This window comes from Physcomitrium patens, chromosome 7 (assembly GCF_059467195.1).
Source record: "Physcomitrium patens ecotype Gransden chromosome 7, ASM5946719v1, whole genome shotgun sequence".
Taxonomy (NCBI): Eukaryota; Viridiplantae; Streptophyta; class Bryopsida; order Funariales; family Funariaceae; genus Physcomitrium; species Physcomitrium patens.
This window is the reverse complement of record NC_143416.1, coordinates 16671976-16690143: the sequence shown is the minus strand read 5'-3', so window position 1 is coordinate 16690143 and position 18168 is coordinate 16671976. Positions and strand designations below refer to the sequence as shown.

General features: G+C 38.4%; 1 protein-coding gene across 11 annotated transcripts; it reads left to right on the top strand.

The window, feature by feature from the left end:
- Window positions 1-4390: 4390 nt before the first annotated feature.
- Window positions 4391-17390, top strand: LOC112284740 (uncharacterized). 11 transcript variants are annotated; one of them, XM_090252182.1, is made up of 26 exons: window positions 4432-4681; window positions 5267-5384; window positions 7413-7763; window positions 7890-8182; window positions 8499-8753; window positions 9117-9241; window positions 9556-9600; window positions 9759-9840; window positions 10047-10115; window positions 10498-10668; window positions 10851-10916; window positions 11211-11279; window positions 11919-12149; window positions 12346-12422; window positions 12716-12754; window positions 13025-13291; window positions 13650-13816; window positions 13955-14058; window positions 14273-14314; window positions 14631-14690; window positions 15157-15306; window positions 15428-15479; window positions 15666-15733; window positions 16360-16421; window positions 16556-16607; window positions 16770-17390. In XM_090252182.1, exons 4-26 carry the CDS (start codon window positions 7994-7996, stop codon window positions 16851-16853), a joined length of 2526 nt encoding a protein of 841 aa, XP_090108308.1. In that variant the 5' UTR covers window positions 4432-4681; window positions 5267-5384; window positions 7413-7763; window positions 7890-7993; the 3' UTR covers window positions 16854-17390. The 11 variants fall into 11 exon arrangements, with proteins under 11 accessions (XP_024380656.1, XP_090108304.1, XP_024380657.1 ...); XM_090252184.1 differs by having other exon boundaries at window positions 4507-4681; window positions 7893-8182; XM_024524888.3 differs by having other exon boundaries at window positions 4391-4743; window positions 7413-8182.
- Window positions 17391-18168: the final 778 nt, after the last annotated feature.

Genomic DNA, 18168 nt, shown 5'->3' with positions numbered 1-18168 from the left:
TGAGATTAAGGATGTTTTTGAAAACTTTCAAAAAAATACTTCAGTTCAACAAACATGCTAATTAATAGATGTTGGTTTTGAAATGTATAACTTTTTAGCTGATTACTGATTTTGTAGCAACTGTTAATCCTTTATATTTGATATTATCGTCATTTAACCATCTCAAACAAGCATAATTTTAAAAATCACACCATTCAAAAAAATAGTTTTTTTTAATCATTTAGACACACATTGATACGTGTAATAGTTATGAACCTCTTCTTCCAAATAATGGGAAAATAGTATTAAAAATTCAATACTTTCAATAGGTTGGAATGAAATTAATCTTTAGAAAATATATAGTTTTATCCTCACTATATGTTTGAATTCCTTTTTATATTTTTTTAACAATACGTGTTATTTGTAAGGTTTGAATTTAAATAAGAAAATCAAAATAGTATATATATATATATATATATATATATATACATTTATCATAACATAACATTAAAAAAAAGTCAGATTCAGGATGAAAATTTATCAAATACTAATTACATAAGATACAGTATTTTGACACTTTATGCAATCAAACAATTGAAAGGATGCACAATCCAATTTGTGTAACATATACTTTGTTTTATGTGTTTGTGAGAAGGATGCTGCACTCATACACCGGGCTTTCAATTTGATGTTACTTTGAAAACACAAGATATTAAAATGTAGAACAAAATGGAATGATTTTAGTGCTTGGATCTGTTTTCAATGGCAGAGTATATTTGTTTAAATTTTCTGTAAGAAAATTTTGATTACAATGCAGTGTTTTGATTGCTCAAAAACCTAAAGAAAATGCAATCTTCATATATCTGAAAATAGAAATACGATGATCACAACACAATAGTGCATTGAATTTAAAAATTTAAACAAATTCACCACAAATTTTCATGCCGAAATACTATCATGGTAATTTTTTTTATTGATATTTCGTTTCTTCAGTTTTATTTTCATGATATTGTCAAGTTTTAACTCAACTCAATAAATTTTAAATTCTACATAATGATTTAAATTATAAACAAATATTATTATTATTACTATTATTATGGTTATTACTATCATCATTATACACATTTTTTTGTTTTAAGTTAGTTCAAAGCTGCAGTGATGAATTCTGATATTGTAATTTTTTTTAAAATTAAAATCTATGCAGCAATAAATAACAACCAATGAGCAAAGATTCAACGGGTAACATTTAATAAATTTTGACAAAGAATCTTTGATTGTATAAAATATTATACTATGTATGTTAAAGTAGCAATTCATGGAGTTTTGGAAACTTTGAATGGAGATTTTTTCACACCAATTTTAGAAAGAATTGACTAAACAGTTTTAGTGGGTGTTACAGGATCTTATATCTAAGTGGATTGGCTAAGTTAGAATCATGATAGAGTATTTATGGATATAGTTGAGATGCAATGTTTTTGGAAGGCAACATTCATCTGATTGTGGGCATTGTACTCTATAATAAATTATTGTGGATTCAAGTATTTGTCAGCTCTTAGAGTATGGAATACAACGAGTTCAAATCAACCATTCGAATTTCAAATACCATTCCTACCTTTAGAAGTCAATTTGTTATTGATTTTTGATTTTTGGTCTTTGATTTTTTTGATTTTTTTCACATATATACAACCATCAAATTCACGTAGATATGCAATTTATATGTATACGTGTACATATGTTTTTATGGATGTAATTTTATTATTATTATTAGTTCTCATTCGTTTTTTGCACTTGCATATACTTTACTTTTTTTTTATTATTTCATTTATATTTATATTTATATTCTTTGGACTCAATGAACATTTTTGTGTGATCCCTAGTGACATTATTTGCATTGTGCTTCATTATTGTCTTTCACAATATTGTATCCAATAACTTGCTTTACCATGTTACTCCCAAAGAGAAGCAAATGCCTTCAATGCTGTTTGTTTATTCAAACCTTGAACAAGCATAATAAAGTTCATGTCATTTGTATGTAATGAACATTGTAGCAGTCTTCAAAGGACAATACAAGACATATGTAATTCTAACTGCATGTTACCCACAAACACCATGTTCCCAGGTCATCTTTAAAAACCCAGAACAGTCATAATTAGAAACTATAACCTGTATCATGGTTTCACAGAGTAATTACAACAATGCATGATAATATTGTTAAATTATTATATTTTATTATTATGCTTTTATAACATCAATGATTGATTTGATTTAAAAAATCTATGTGGAAACTCACCAAAGAAAATAATAAAAAATAAAGTCATGTTTGCATCTTCACAAAAATGAAGATGGATGACAAAATATTCCCACCGACGGGCAATCTAAATGTAAAGCAATTGAGAGTGGTGATGGAAAGATGGATGAATTATAAAGTGGATGAATGCGTAAATGGATGAATGAACGAGGTCAGTCCATGCTGACATGGGAGTCCCATAGCCCAGCCTCGGTACCAAAGCATTACGAACCAAATCCCAAACCTGAAGGCTGCAGGAATGGGGGGATGGCGTCGGTTGGATGTGACGAGAAGGCTGCGATTACGAGACAATCCACGTCTGCACCTTCGAAAATTTAATTCTGGCGGAATCGTCACGAGTCCAGAGACCCCCTTTCACACAGCACGCATTGGCCTCCTCCTCGCTCCTCCTCCCTCAATCACGGGCCGGGTTCGTTAAGCTTTGGACGCCGTAAGGCGGGTGGGGGTGGAGGCCAGTCAGAGTCAGAGAGTCAGTTCTATTGGAGAAGGGTCACCCATGATTGGTATCCCCCCCCCCTCCCCTTCCCCTTTTTCTTCATTAATGCTCATGCACCCAATTTAATTTTATGAATATACTTGGGGAATAATTTGGTTTTCATGTTAACACTAAAAGTCAGAAAGAGTGAGTTCAAATTATTCATGTCCACCCGCTTCGGATCTACCGATTCTACAAAATTCCTCGAGTTTTGGTTGATTTCCCCATTTCGTCCATTTTTAAGCAGTTTTTTTATTTTTATGGTGATTTTATATTTTTAATATGAAACTTTATCAAAGGATAGTTATTACATGATTATGTTTTGTAATGACTTGTTGTGACATGAAACTCTGTTCTTAGATCCATGCTTGCTGTTGGGGTCTCTTTTGGCTTGAATTAGGGTAGTTCAATATTTGAAATTCCATTGAGTTTTTATGAATGTGGTAAATATACTTGTTTGTAATTGATGAATGTTGATGTACCATTTTCAAATATACAAATATCTGTATTGTAACTAATTAATAAATTCTTATCAAAACACCTCTTGTGCAAAAGCTCGTTTCATTTTACTAATTTAAGTTGTTAATCGTTCCCAAATTTTGGTATCTGTGCCTACACTTGTGATCAGGATATTACACTTTTAGAATAGACAAGTGAATGGGTTGTAAACATAGCATAGAGAAATATTTGTAAAACACAATGTATTACTTCAAAGTTAGTCTCATTAACAAAAATATCATGGTGAACTTGGACGTCTTCCTTAAGCAGGGTGGTTGTGTTTTATATACACATTCAGAGGTTTCATGGATTGCCAATGATACCTCCAGGTCTAATAAATACAAGGATGTACCATGCATATCAACGAAATTCCATAGGGATAAAAAGGTGTTGAAAGAAGTATCTACAATCGTATATATATATATATACACACAGACTCGTCCACAAAGAGAGAGAGGAGTGTGTGTTATTTTACAACACAAAAGTGAACTGCTTTTAAGTGAAAAATTCATAAGCACCATGTAAATAATATTTCTGATGCATTTGAATGAAAAAGTGTAGAATTATTATTACACGCATATTTAGTAAGACAACTTTATAAAAAAGAATAAAGAAATGAAAGTTTTTGCTTTGTAGGGTAAGAAAACACATGGGAATGTGAAAGAAATAGAACCTTTCGGAGAGGGTTCACTTGTAGTAGTAGCAGTAGCCACCCTTCAAAGTGACCCTTTACTTGAGCACACAAAGGGGAGAGAGCAAGAGAGAGAGAGAGAGAGCGCAAAGGCCTATTTTTCCAAAACTCTCTTGCCTGCCTGAGAGAAGGCAATTTTGCTTGTGTGGTATGTATGACATCGCATGAAAAGGCTTCAAAGATGAGAGATCGCACACTCGATAAGCTAGCAAATAGAAGATTAAGTAGCAGCAGCAGCACGAGGGTGTGTTTTTTGTTTTTAGTTCGATAGGGTTTAATTCACTGGGTGAAGAAGGTGACCGGAAGGGGCCGGTGGGTGAGGCCGCCACAGAGACACAGAGAGACAGAGTCGGAGGGAGAGAGGGGATCCGGCGCGGGGGAGGGGAGAGGGAGAGGGAGGAAGAGGAGGACTGGGGGGATGCAGTGATTCTCGCGACCGTCATCGCCGCTCTCTCTCGCTCTCTTTCTCTCTTTCTATTTCGCTCTCTCGCAATAAGCTGCTGCTGCTGCTCTTGGCAGCGGGGTAATGTAGATCACACGGGGTGGGGGGGGAGGGGAGGAGGATGACTCTGCACTTGTAGCGCTGCTGCTGCAAGCCGTAGAATCATACGGCGACGTCTCTGTGCCTCCTCGTGCAGGGAGAACCGCGGGTTGTTGGAATCACCGGGTGCGGGGGTGCTTTTGGCAGAGGAGATTTCGCGGTTACCTCGGTGGACGGGGGAGCTCAGAGGTGCGCCATGGGGCTTACGGGTTCGGAATTTCGTCGCTGGTATTGAGTCGGTGCAGGCCGAGGTTGAATTTGGCAACTCTTTGATTATGGAGAATTTTTCGGTTGCGGTGCTGGTCTTATGCGTACGTAGAGCAGCTCGAGGAGAGTAGAAGGTAGAGATGGCGAGAGGCGATTTTTCGGATGAGTTGAGAGCGTGAGCGAGAACGAGAGAGAGATAGAGAGAGAGGGAGAAAGAGCTGCTGTGAAGTCAAGCACTAGATTCGGTGACGAGGAGTTTTCAGTTTTTTTCACGATGATTTGTGGCAAAGGCGGAGCCATGGCGTAGGTAATTAGTAGTATAGTCCGCTCCGGCTCGAGAAGATTCTCATGTCTTACGTTGCGTCCGTTTAGAAGCGTTTGATAACGGTATCAAGTGGCGAGTTGGTGCGTGTGTGTGTGTGTGTTGAGGAAGTAAGGGAAGATTGGGGTCTCAGATGTGGTGGTATTTCTTTATTTTGTGTTTTGAGGTTGGAAGGTAGTGTATGACCTAGATCAATCCCTCGCACCTCAACTTGACAATGTTTCTGTGCTGTTGATTGGCTAAAGATTGTGAGAGTTTGCACCGAAGCTAAGGCGATTTTCAAGGGTAGGGGTTCGGAGTCTGAGATCGCTTGTGATAATGGTGGGAGGCGCGCCAGAAGCTGTCAATCGTATTCATAGAATGGTAATACACTCTCACCTGTGCAAATGAATGACGAGGGATTTGTTCGCCTGCGAGAAGAAAGTGTGCTCCAGTTTTCTGTATTATTGTATTATAATGGGCTACCGATAGGGCGGACCGAATTTTTTTCTTCCTTGAGAAGTGTAGTAGAGAATTATTGGTAAATTGCCTCTCACAAGTGGAGGTGTGGCTGGTATTGGAGGGGGTAACATGGGGCATGGGAGTGTTTATTCTGCTCACCTTCTTGGTTTTAAATGTACTTCCCACAAGTTTGTGCAAGCGGGCAGCTTAGATTGCGATACTCGAAGCAGTGTCTCTATCACTGATATCGTATACGAATCCTGTACACAAACTCACAGCGATTAAACCGTAGTTCAGGCCCTTGTTTTCTTGTTCGGAGCGTCTGCTATGATAAGTTCAGTTTGTTGTGGGATATCTTGTGATGACTTGATTCTGGGCTGCTTTTGAAATTTAGAAGAATCGTAGTTTAGAGGTATGCGATCGAGCGAGTTGTTCATCTCCATTTAGGTACATTGTGGATTTTAAACGAAGGTTGCCAAGATTTTTTTTGAATCACCAAGATTCCCTCGTTGGTCATAACCTAAGCTCTGTTTTAGGGTAGAAGCTAGAGTCTGAATTACTTGCAGTTCTTTTACGATCAAAGTAACAAGCGGCCCGGCATAATTTTATTGTTTTTGCCCTTACTGTAGCGAAAGTTCGGGTCCCCTATCATCATCATCAGCTTCTTCTTCTTCTTCTTCTTCTCCTCTTTGTTTTGTTTTGTTTTGTTTTGTTTTTTGAAAATTTGGTGTCACGATGATTTGAATAGGACGTTCGATTCCCCTGCGGTGAAATTCATGGGTTTCCGAAAATCCGCAGACGTTGACAATGAGAAAGTCGTAGAGTTCGTCTGCAGCGATTGGTCGTTTTGCTAACACGTAGAATTCCGTCCTTGTGCCTCTACATTGAACTGAAATACCGGAGTGCTCGAATCGAACTTTTCGCAGAACTTTGTGCTCTTTGTCCTAGTTTTGTAGGCTTTTCAAGAGCTTTTTAGCGATTGAAAATGTCGAAGGAATATTTTTTTTCAAAATTAAATACGGATTGGTAAAATTTCAATCGTATATATTCTAATTCTTGTATTTGGAGGTTTAATCGGTCATCCGTTTCAGCGTCGCCATTGATTGAATCAATCAAGGAAAAGGAAAATTTGATTATGTCTCATTGAGAATATGGATTAGGGTTTGTAGTGCACAGGCTTGAATGCAGTATAACCTATATTCTTCCTGCATGTTCAGGGCATGTTATATGCCAGGGGTAACAGACAATTGTAAAGTGAGTCTTCACAATTTTATTGAAATGAAGTAATTGGATTTGCTTCGTGACGAAGGGACTTCCCTTAGTAGTGATGGATTTTAACTTGTTGGACTCGTACGTGGTTCTTAGTATACTCCACTATTGATGTGCTGCTGATGGAGATGTATTAGGTCTTCTGTGTAACTTTTTAGGGGACTTTGACTAAGAATCGCTAGTTGTTGTCTCTGCGGCTGGTTTATGTAAGATATCTGAAATTTACCAGTTCCGTAAGTTATCCCAATACGTCTGCTTTGGACTCGGCTCTTCTTAACAAATTTTCAGATTTCATGATTCAAGAATCAATTTCACGTTCGGGAACAAGAATCACAGTGATTTAGAATACCACTGTCTTTCGTCTGCCCAGACTCTGAGATATCATGTTGAGTTTGAGAGACTGATACTCTGAAGGAATTGTGCAAATGAAACTAAGACATGCTGAGTAAGTTCGCAAGTTCATGAACTACGTCTTTCCACCAATGACGTTTTCAAATCGATCTTTGCATTTGGAGCAGCTCTACCTCATTCTATCTTGAAGCTGGAGTGTTGCATAGGATCAATCCCTGGCCGTGGGACTGCGATGGCTGATGTTGTGTATGTTTCGCGTTTTGAGTGGGAAAGTTTCTTACGTGATTCTATGTGACGTCTCTGTACTTATGAATGATGATTGTTTTGCAGGGACGATGACACTGACGTTTCTGAGATACACGCAAGAAGAGCTTCTGAGGTGTGGTTTATCATATACAGATCAAGTGATAATGCTCTTGCTACATGATATCACAATTGGTAGCTCGATTATCACAAAAGTTTAGTAGAAGAATGTTGAGACATAACATTTTATGGAACTATTGAAGGAAGCTCTAAAAGCTGGTTTAGTGGCTTCATTAAGGGATGGTACATTTCGAGGTTCTGGAACAGATCAGGTCAGTTGCCTGTAAGTGAGCGGGCTTAGAACACAAGGTGATGGTGTGGTATTGGGATGCGGGAGTTCCAGAGATTGCTCCATTTTAGGAGACTGGCGATGCAGAGGTAATAAGCTGAGGAGTTCCCCTGAACATGAAGGGCTACTCAGATTCAGTTGAAAGCGTGATGTACAGATAGAAAAGGATTCCTCTTATAGACTTTTTAATTGAGATTTGATAATGATATGAACAGCAGGGGCTTTAAGTGCTATCCAGTCCATTTATCAGGAGACGACATGGGTTGTAGTGCCTCTGCAACTCAATAATATACTTCCATATCAATCCACTGCATTCAAAATGCCGACAGGAGGTGGCACACTGCCAGAAGTAGAAAAGCGGACGTATCCTTTAGTAGCTTCAGAATACAAGCTTTATGAAGAAGTCGGACAGGGTGTAAGTGCGATAGTTTATAGGGCCCATTGCGTTACATACAATGAGATTGTGGCGATTAAGAGCTTGGATCTCGAAAAATGCAACAGTAATCTGGTAAGTGTCATGCTACTGCTTTAACTTGAGTGATATTCTAGTTAAAATGTTTTACCGAGTTAATGTCCGGAATACTTGACTGAATGCAAAATTTTAATATTTTAATAACAAGAAATTTGTCTTATTTGGTTTGAACGTCTTTTGTCTGAAATAGTCATTATTTCTTCAATATTATTCTATAATGCTCCGAGGATTGAACTACGCACTTGGAAGTCGTGTGCCTCATTGTTTGACATTATTTTACTACCAGCACTGGAGGTCCTTACAAAGAACAAGTTCGTGAAGAAAGATGCTGATGGTATATGACTGGGTGCAGGATGATATACGCCGCGAGGCTCAGACAATGAGCCTAATTAATCATCAGAATGTGGTGAAAGCATACTGCTCCTTCGTTGTTGGCCAAAATCTTTGGGTAGTTATGCCTTACATGGCAGGTGGATCATGTTTGCATATTATGAAAGCGGCTTATCCAGATGGTTTTGACGAGCCTGTCATTGCAACTGTACTGAAGGAATCCTTAAAAGCACTTGAGTACCTTCATCGTCAGGGCCATATTCATCGAGATGTGAAGGTACCTTTTACTCATATTCAATGCTGTTCCTGGAGTTCTATTTGTTGATTTACGAGAGTTTTAGGAACTTCGCCATTAAAGAAGAAGAGTGGATACTTTAAGCATATTTGCATGCATCCCATACTGGGTGGTGCAGAAGCGATGATAAAGAGGGTGATATGTCACTACTAAACTGATGGTTACTGATAGTCTCGTCTGGTAGCCCGGTTATCATTTTTTACTGCGCATGCCGGTGCGCGCTTGTGATTAAATTTAAACTTGGAAGGGTAGATAAACTATATTATCTGAGGTGTTGTTTCCAACGGCTGCGTGTAAATAGTGTTACTTGCACTTTATGTGGTGCATTTTGTTGGCTGTTTTCAGGCAGGAAACATATTAGTTGACTCAAACGGATCTGTGAAGCTTGGAGACTTTGGTGTTTCAGCATGTATGTTCGACACTGGTGATAGACAGCGGTCCAGGAATACCTTTGTTGGAACACCTTGCTGGTACAGATACACTCTTCAATCTCTTGCTTTGCAAACGAGATCTTTAACTTTTCGAGCCGTTTTCTCTGCTCTCTATTATATCCTCCACGCAGTAAATTGTTAGAGCAGTTTTCTTGCTCAAATATTGGTGTTTGACTTATTTGCTCTATTTGATGTGTTTACTTTTCTGCTCCCTTTGCGACTGGTTTTTGCCTGATTGCGCCTTTCGGTATTGGTGGATAATAAATTGAGAAGTCAGTTATCAATGTCGTATATAGGTGTGAAGCATAACTAATATGTTAATTCCTTCATTGGTTGCTCTTATAAATTTTCAGGATGGCACCTGAAGTTATGGAACAACTGAATGGTTACGATTTCAAGTTCGTAATTTATCATCCTTTCTTTTCTTTGTGGTTTTCTTGTAGGATGGTGGATAATTTTTGTGTCCTCCGCTCAAAAACTTTTCTGAGTAATTATGGAAGTCTGTTTCTGTTGAAATGTTTACCATCCTAGTTTTGATTGTCTTTCTCCATGGCAGAGCCGACATATGGTCTTTTGGAATAACTGCTCTGGAGCTTGCTCATGGTCATGCACCTTTTTCCAAGTACCCTCCTATGAAGGTACACATTTTAGACTGTTAACCATACCCTGGATGTCATACACACTGCTCTTCAGGATTACCCTCTGGCTCTTCATGTTCATGAACGTTTTCCTTTACTGTTTGTTCCGAAAAACCTCGCTTGCTTCCTGCTTCTATTTGAAATCTACTGTCATTTGATGACATCTACCAGGTCTTTTGTGTCATATTAATTGTTCTGTGCCACAGGTGTTGCTGATGACTTTGCAAAATGCTCCTCCTGGGCTGGATTATGAGCGCGATAAAAAATTTTCCAAGGTTCGTTTGATGTGGAAGTTATCCTTTATATATATATATATATAAAAGTATTCTATTTGCGTTAAAATTTGGAAAGGTTATGGATATTTAAATTGTATCAAGGCATTAGAAATCTATTTATCTCAGTACAATATCGAATTGCACAATGTGCTCTAAATGATAGAACTTTTTTCCCCTTCGTATGTAATGTTCTATTATCAATCTTAAGTTTGGAGTTTTTATGAGGATATGCAGTTTATGTGAGGAACATTATGTTCGTTGGAGAAGGTTTGTCCGATCAAGTTTGCTCCCTTTGTTAAATGTTCAGACTGTGTAGGAAAGTTGCATTTAACTATGATACCATTTGAATGTAAATAACCAGTTTCATTTTTTTTGGGTGCAGTCTTTCAAGGAGATGATTGCAATGTGCTTAGTAAAGGACCCAGCCAAACGGCCTACTGCTGAGAAGCTTTTGAGACATTCATTTTTCAAGCAGGCTCGCTCATTAGATTATATCTCTCGTCATATTTTGGAGGGATTGCCACCTCTAGGAGAGCGTGTGAAAAATCTCAAGGTTTTCTTTTCCTTTTTCTTGTTTGTCTAACACATTCTTGAGCATAACAATGATTCATCTACTTATGTTGGGTGAGCTTACCATTCAGCTTTGATCATTAATAATCTTCTTGAAGTTTTCGGAGTCCTTAGTTAGTTGCAATATTATCTTACGCGAGGTTGTATTTATCACTTGCTTTGCAGATCAAAGATGCCAATCGGCTAGCTCAAAAGATCCAGCCGTACGATGAGCAAGAAGCTCAATCTCAGGTATTGCTTCGACTGAGAAAAGCTGGCTCTCGTATTGTTTATTAACAACGTTATTTGATACGTGAAGCTGCAACAGTCCCTGTCGAGATTCAGAACTTGTTGTGTTGATTGTTAATTTTTGCGTGCTAATGTTACTTGACAATCTTTGTGACCCCCAGTCGAAATTTACGTTAGCATTGTCGAAGTTTCTTGTTAAGAATTTTGTTATAATTAGGAAACTAATTCGATTTCTATGTGATTGTAGTGTGGTAGCTGTTGCTTATTATTAATATTTGTTTTGGCACTTTTGCCCAGAATGAATACAAGAGAGGAGTCAGCGCTTGGAATTTCAATGTTGAAGATTTGAAGGCTCAAGCAGCATTGGTGTGTTTTTGTTTACAGTTATGCTGAAGGCATTCTGCGTGCTTGTATTTACTTTGTTGTTTTCATCACATAAAAATTTACTCTCTACAATAACCTCAATATCCTGAATGTTTGGTGAATTCCTGAGGCATGAGCTGTTGGAGCACGCAACCTTGTTGTGAAAAGCATCATTCATCAACATTTTAGTTTGCCATAACAGAATTCTCTGTAGTTTTTGTCTCCTTGCCATTTCTAAGTGCTAAAATTCATTTAGCATGTGGAAAATCTGACGTAAACTGTCATCGGATATTTGTTACACTTCAAATGTTCCGAAGTTTCCGTTTATTGATAGTTTCATTAGAACTTAAGGTTTTAAAGATTGTGCTTATCCATAATGGAATGGCAGTATATGACAGACTGTGAGGGGTTGCTTAGCTTCACATTATGTTTTCATTACATAATTCAGAAGTGGGTGTCATTAATTACTTCCAAGACGATTCATCTTGTTCAAAGTTTTAAAGGTTGACAGTGATACCTTAAGATAGAGTTTAGTTTCGATGTTGTCTTTGATTCCGGTTCATCAATCGGTTTGTCGTCGTGATCATTTTTTTTAAAATATTTTCTGATTCTAAAATCAATGTTTGTGGCGTTTCCTTTCAGATTCAAGATGATGAAGAAATTGTAGTCGCTAAAGTTTTAAAGATTGCTGTGGACAAGGAAGTTGAAGAGATTTCTCAAGCTCCAGTTACTCCATCAAAAGAAGAAATCACGGAGGCCGACTTGCATTGTTTATCCCCATTGGCTCAGCCGCCACTTTGTCATGAATCTTCGTCCGACAGAATTCAATTACCAGTTACCATTCATTCAATCATTGCCGAGACCACAAATGATGTAAGAAATGTGGATATGACTTATGAACTCAACACGTTTGATGTCTAGCTCATCTTTTGTCGACTCCACCTCTTCAATTAAGCGTATGAACGTTGGTTCGTTGCTCGGTGACTGATGTAGCCTTCTATCTGTTGTGACCTTTAATTTTCCTTTTTCCTTTTTTATATATTATTTTGTCGATTGGTGTGAACGACAGGCAGGAGAACGAGTTACAAGAATCAGATCTGGACCCCTTCCAAATCCAGGACAATCTAAATCTGCAAATATATCTAGGTGAGTGTAAGTTGCACAATATAAGAGTCAACGCTGGATTGTTATTTTAGGTGCCAGGTAACTAGTGCAATATCATTTTCTTTTAGAGCTTTGGGGGTATTTCTACCAGTTTTGTTTAAATAGTGTAGTCGTTTGATCAGATGTCATGAGTCCTATCACATTGCCTTTAGGGCCAGGTCTCTATGCAGTATACTTGAATTAGTATGATGTTGCAACTTTTGAAATTAGGCTACTATATATCGGTTGTTTTATTTGAAGCTTTTAAACGGTGACGTAACATGTTCTACTTGTAGGACTGCACCACTATCTAGCAGGAAAGAGCCTAAGCATATGTGAGTACACTTTCCTGGCACCGATGACAGTTTTCAATTGTTTATCGGAGATTATTCAAGTTACTCCTCATAGTTTGTTGACGGAATTCTTTGTCAAGTCCATGGAACAGACCCTAACATGAGCTGTTTGTTTGAAACCTTTTTACACGAATAAACGTTGACTCAAGAGTTTCGTCATTATTGTTTCTTTAGTGTTGGTCTCATATGTGCAATCCACAATAAAGCTGTGTTGCTGATGTTGGTGGTAATTAAATTGGTTTATACATGCAGTGGTCGGTTTGATGTCTGGGATGACCATGACGGTGAGAGTCCTAGTTGGCATGGTTCTCCGAGGGAAAGTCGGAAATCAGATGAGACACGTAAGGAAAGGGAGGACCGAGAGCAACGACGAGGTGATGATAAGGATAGAAAGGAAGAAAGGGACCCAAGACGTCCCGATGAGCGTTCAGAAAAAGATGAAATACGTCGCGTTGGCAGCGAGCGTATTCTGTCGTCAATCCGTGGGCTCACCACTTTGGACGAAAGAGATCGTGACAGGTTTATCTTCCTAACCTGGTTCACTTTTTATCTATTGATGTCCCATTGGAATGCTTTTTGTAAGCTCCCAAGCTTAACATATATGTGGGACTGGTGAGATGAAAGCATAGAATGCTATTACTACTTATTGGATTCACAACGCCTTCAATCACTTTTGTATGCTTTTGTAAAGAACGATTGTCATGTTTCTAGGATAGCTTTAAGTAAACCATAGGGGATATGGGGATCAGGTAGTGCTGGCTCTAATGTCAATGTTTACATAATTTAGACTGAAACGGAATTCATTGCAGTACCCTTAGTAGATGTTTTTTTTGCTGTGTTCCTTTTTTAACGACTTCATGATCACTTATTTTAGCAGGGATAAGGATCACCGTCAAGGTGGACGAAGTGGTGAAGATTCTAGTCGTGTTGTGCAACGTGAACGGCCATTCACTGGATCCGGAAATATCATCTCTGACCGCTCCAATTTTGACCAGAAAGCAATAAATGGATCGCAAACATCCAGTATGTCGAGGCAATCATGCGGTATATTCAAAATATCATCTACGCATATTTCATCTTAAATTTTCAATTTTTATGTTGCATCTTTAAGGCATATGCTTTCCATTGTTCCACAAATGTTGTGCAAGAATGTTCAAGTTGACTGAAGCTGATCATTTTCAGGAACCAAAGAGGTGTCAGATGAAAAGGTTAAGGCTCCTGTCCAGAAAGGACCTGTACTTCAGAAAGGACGCTTCTCCGTGACATCAGATGATACAGACTTCGAGGTAATTTTCTTGCGGGATGGCTTACTTTCAGAGTATGCAACATATTATAAAGAAACGCATTTGCATTCAATGGTTAATTAGAAGCAACGTTTTGTGTTCTCTCGATGTGCTCTAGTTTTTATGCCTCTTGAATTCAAACTTTATTAAACAAACGAGCAATTCGTAACAAGAAACTTTGATACATTTTTTCACTTTGGCATTTGTGATTATGTAGGAGTCACCTCATTTGAGCTCCCGAAAGTCCTCAAACACACAGGTATGTTCTTTCTTATATATTTTCACATTTGATGTTGGCTGCTTCCATAGGATTAGGATCGCTTTTAACATATGTTTAATCATGTTTGTGTTAGTACAACCTGGACGTAATATCCTCCAAGTTGGTAAGACAAGTAATACGATTAATGAATGTCTGTTCTGGTGATTATGTGAAAGAGGGTATAAGAAGCCTTGATGAGTGATCTTGTAGGTCTAGTTGTGTAGGTATGTGAAAGACGTGTATGAGGTGTTCACAGTTTTTAAGCAGCGTACGGACCTTACATTTCATCCCGGTGCATACTTAACTCATTGTGCAGGCATCACTTCCCAAGTCTGCTAGTACTGGCGACTTTATGTCCGCTGAACGAAGGCTTCCTGTATGATTCAGCTCTTCCCTTTTCGTATGTAATCTTGTTAGGTTTCACCTTTCTCGCCCTGACATGGGCGATGCAAGGTGGATGGATTTACTTGTAAATTTTGAACGTTGTAGCGGAAGTTGCTGTAATTAGAGTACATTTTGAGTATGTTGGAAGCGAACACTAAAAGCTGGGATTTTAGTTACGACAGCATTCGCTCGGGGTTATCATAACTTGAAAAGAACCCTAACAAGTTTCTCTTCTAAGTTTAATTTAAGTATCTTATTTATCAATGAAGAATAGTATCTAGGATCGCAAATGACAGGTCACAGTTGTCATCTATTTGACCTGACCTAACCTTTGAAGATCAGTTTATTGGTGACTTTATCTCCTCGTTCTATCTTCGTAGGTTCAAGGCTTCATAGACAATTCTAGGATCGCATTGCGATTCATATTGATGAGTTGTGTGGTGTTCCGGGTTTCGCAGCATACGCCTGTTTTGCAGCATTCGCCCTCTTCGCAGCATATTTCTTCTACTAGTGGGCAAGCATCACAACAGAATTCTCATGTCACAACACCAATAGCAACTATTCTTCCTCAACTCCAGCAAATCCTTCATCATGGACAAAAACAGCAGGTAGATATGTTTGTGGTTTGAGCCCAGGTTGTATGCATGATTATTCTCTTGTGAGCATTTTCTTATATTTGCTAGCTACCTTTTCGAGTCTAACAATTATTGTGTGCTATTTATGCTTCAGGATAGTTTATTACACCTCATTCAGAGTCTCAGCCCACAAGACGCTGCCAGCGGTAGGCATCACTTCACATCGTCATTTCTTCAAGAGTTTTATTATTATGTGTGCATGTTGGGACCTGGAAGCTTGATTAGTTTTGTGAAGGATTTTCTCTGTTGTATTCAAGATTTCAAGTCCTTGCTATGTAATCCTTTGATTGCCTTGACTCTAACATTTGCTCTGTTTGGGTCGGAATGTGCAGTCTGTTCTGTTAGCTCTATGTCCAGATTTTCACGAACTTCAAGTACAAACTCAGCAATCGAACATTCGGTAAGATTGGAATTTATTTTTTTACCTCGATTACATTACAAATGTTTGAGATTGTCCTGAATGTCTGGTAAGGACCAAGGAATGAGAGCCTGGTTGAGTTTCGTTGGTTATGGTCTTAAGCAGTTTTGGTAAGATGATCACATTCCTCTTTGATTGCTCTTGTGTGCACAATAAACTGGTAGCTTTCTAATCTCTTAGGTTGCTAAAATAGTGGTTTGGAGTTCCGCAACTGAATTTAGCGGGGTGAGAACGCATGCATATAAAGTATTTAGTGTTAGGTCTTGCGATGATTGTGCGGTTGGTATTTATACGTGGACTGGTTGTTCGTCTTTATTATGTAATTCCGAGTACCTTGCGAAGCTTTGCCTCTAATTTTCACTCATGGAGAGGATCTATTCGATAGTTCCTGAATGTTACGATTCGCTTTCTGCCCCTTAAAACCTATCGCAATAATTTGATGAATTGTACTATCACTAACATGTAAGATAATTGAGGTGACACCATTTTGCTCGACTTTCTCTTTGTAGCGTTATGCCGTGGTTCACTGTCGTAGTTTTCTGTGATTTTTCTGAGATCCTTTATGAATGTGGTCTTGTCCCTTGACATCATTGTTTAATGATGGCCAGATGGAGGTATCAACTGACAGGGAGCGTGAACTTCTACATCAAGTTTCAGAACTTCAGTCCAGGCTAGTTACCCCCTTTCAGTCTAGCAGAGTACGTTGGCAGTTTTGAGATCACAATTTCATGTCTTTCGGAGTTATAAATTAATGGAACTTCTTATACTAACATTTGAACACATTTACCTTGCCCAACTAAGCAGGATTGCAACCCTTGTGGACGAGCTGCAAGCTGTAAAACTCAGGAATGTTCAGGTAAATTGTTTTCCTTTGCTTGTATGTAGGCAGTCTGGTTCCGTTGATCTGGTTGTAATTAACTAGTTTCTAGGGAGTTATTTTGACTTAAACATTTAGATCGATTTAGCTGCTGTTGGTATTAGTCCTGACTCTAGAAATGCTAATTGTTTCTCCGTTCAGCTTGAGCGGCAACTAAATGCCATCTACAACAAAGAGGAAGAAGAACGGATACGTAAGGAGGAAGCTGCTAAGGGAGATAGATAACAGTAAAATGACTTAGCGCCTTCACCATTACTGGCTGTCGAGATCTGTGGAGCCAACCGATATTCAATCGTTACGTTGGTTCTGGGGCTCGAAGCCAGTTTATCATTCAGTGATACATGTTATCATTTCCTGAGGGCCAAGTTATTTTAGGTGATGAGAGTATTTTAGGCGCAACACAAGAATTTGGTTGAAGCTGTCAGCAGCATCTACAGAAAAGCTTTCCAAATGGGAGACTGGTTACCGTCTCCTGTGCTTCGAACCAAGAGGTGTTTCGTACATGCATACACATAGTATATTTTCAGTTCGTGTGCAGTTGAGCCGTCCGGAGGCTCTGGGGTTTTCAACTCATATCAACCTTCAGAGAGTAGAATTTCGAGAATTTCCTTTAGCATGAAATTGTCTTGAATATTTTCATGAAGCTGTTACGGATCAAGATGCTTCTGCAATTTTTCGTGATCAGCGGAGGATCTTTATCCGTTGTACTCCCAATTCCCAAAAATAACACGTCAAGTAACAATTCTTAACTTGTTATCAAAAGATGTTATTTTCAGGATTCAACGCATTGATACAGTCGTGATACCGCAAGGAGCCATCAGGCTTCAGTTTGTGCAGATTGGACGGTTGTTAGAAAGAGCTTGTGTATCAAAGGATTATGGCGAAGTGCATTATATCGCAAATTTTATTTCGTATTGTTAGACCAAAGGTGAGTGGCAGTTATTAAACAAAATTATGACCTTGAGATAACTTCTCTAGTGATAGTTTCCTGTCACTTCATAACTACTTTCCTATACTCATAATCATGATCACTTGTGGAAGGTTGTTGCACATGTTTTCAATCACCTGCAACTCTGTTGTTTTGTTTCCTAGATGTGGGTAACTGGTTTGTTTTAAAGCTATAGTTTGTAAAATATCCTTAATTTTCAGTATTTTGCTAGTGTCAATAGATAGTTTCTAACCCTTGTTTCTCCACGAGGCAATCAATGCATATAATTGATTAAGCTATTGGTGAGAATGATGGTATTTTACACCTCCTCTAGCTCTTTGTCATATCTCATTTTGGGCTCAAGCTATAAGCACACTCCAAATTGCTATACACACATCCATTATGTCTATATACATACCCAAGACTTTTGATTGGTTGATTTACATTTCTTTTTCTTTATGGCATGGGTCTTGGTTCTCTTCTCTTTTTCTTTTCTTGCTTCAATGGTGGGACTTGCATTGATTTGGGACCCCATGCCAAAGCAAGGAAGGGGATTGAGAACTATGCCAGAACAATGAAGAGAGGGAGTAGAGGACCAGAAAAAATAATTTG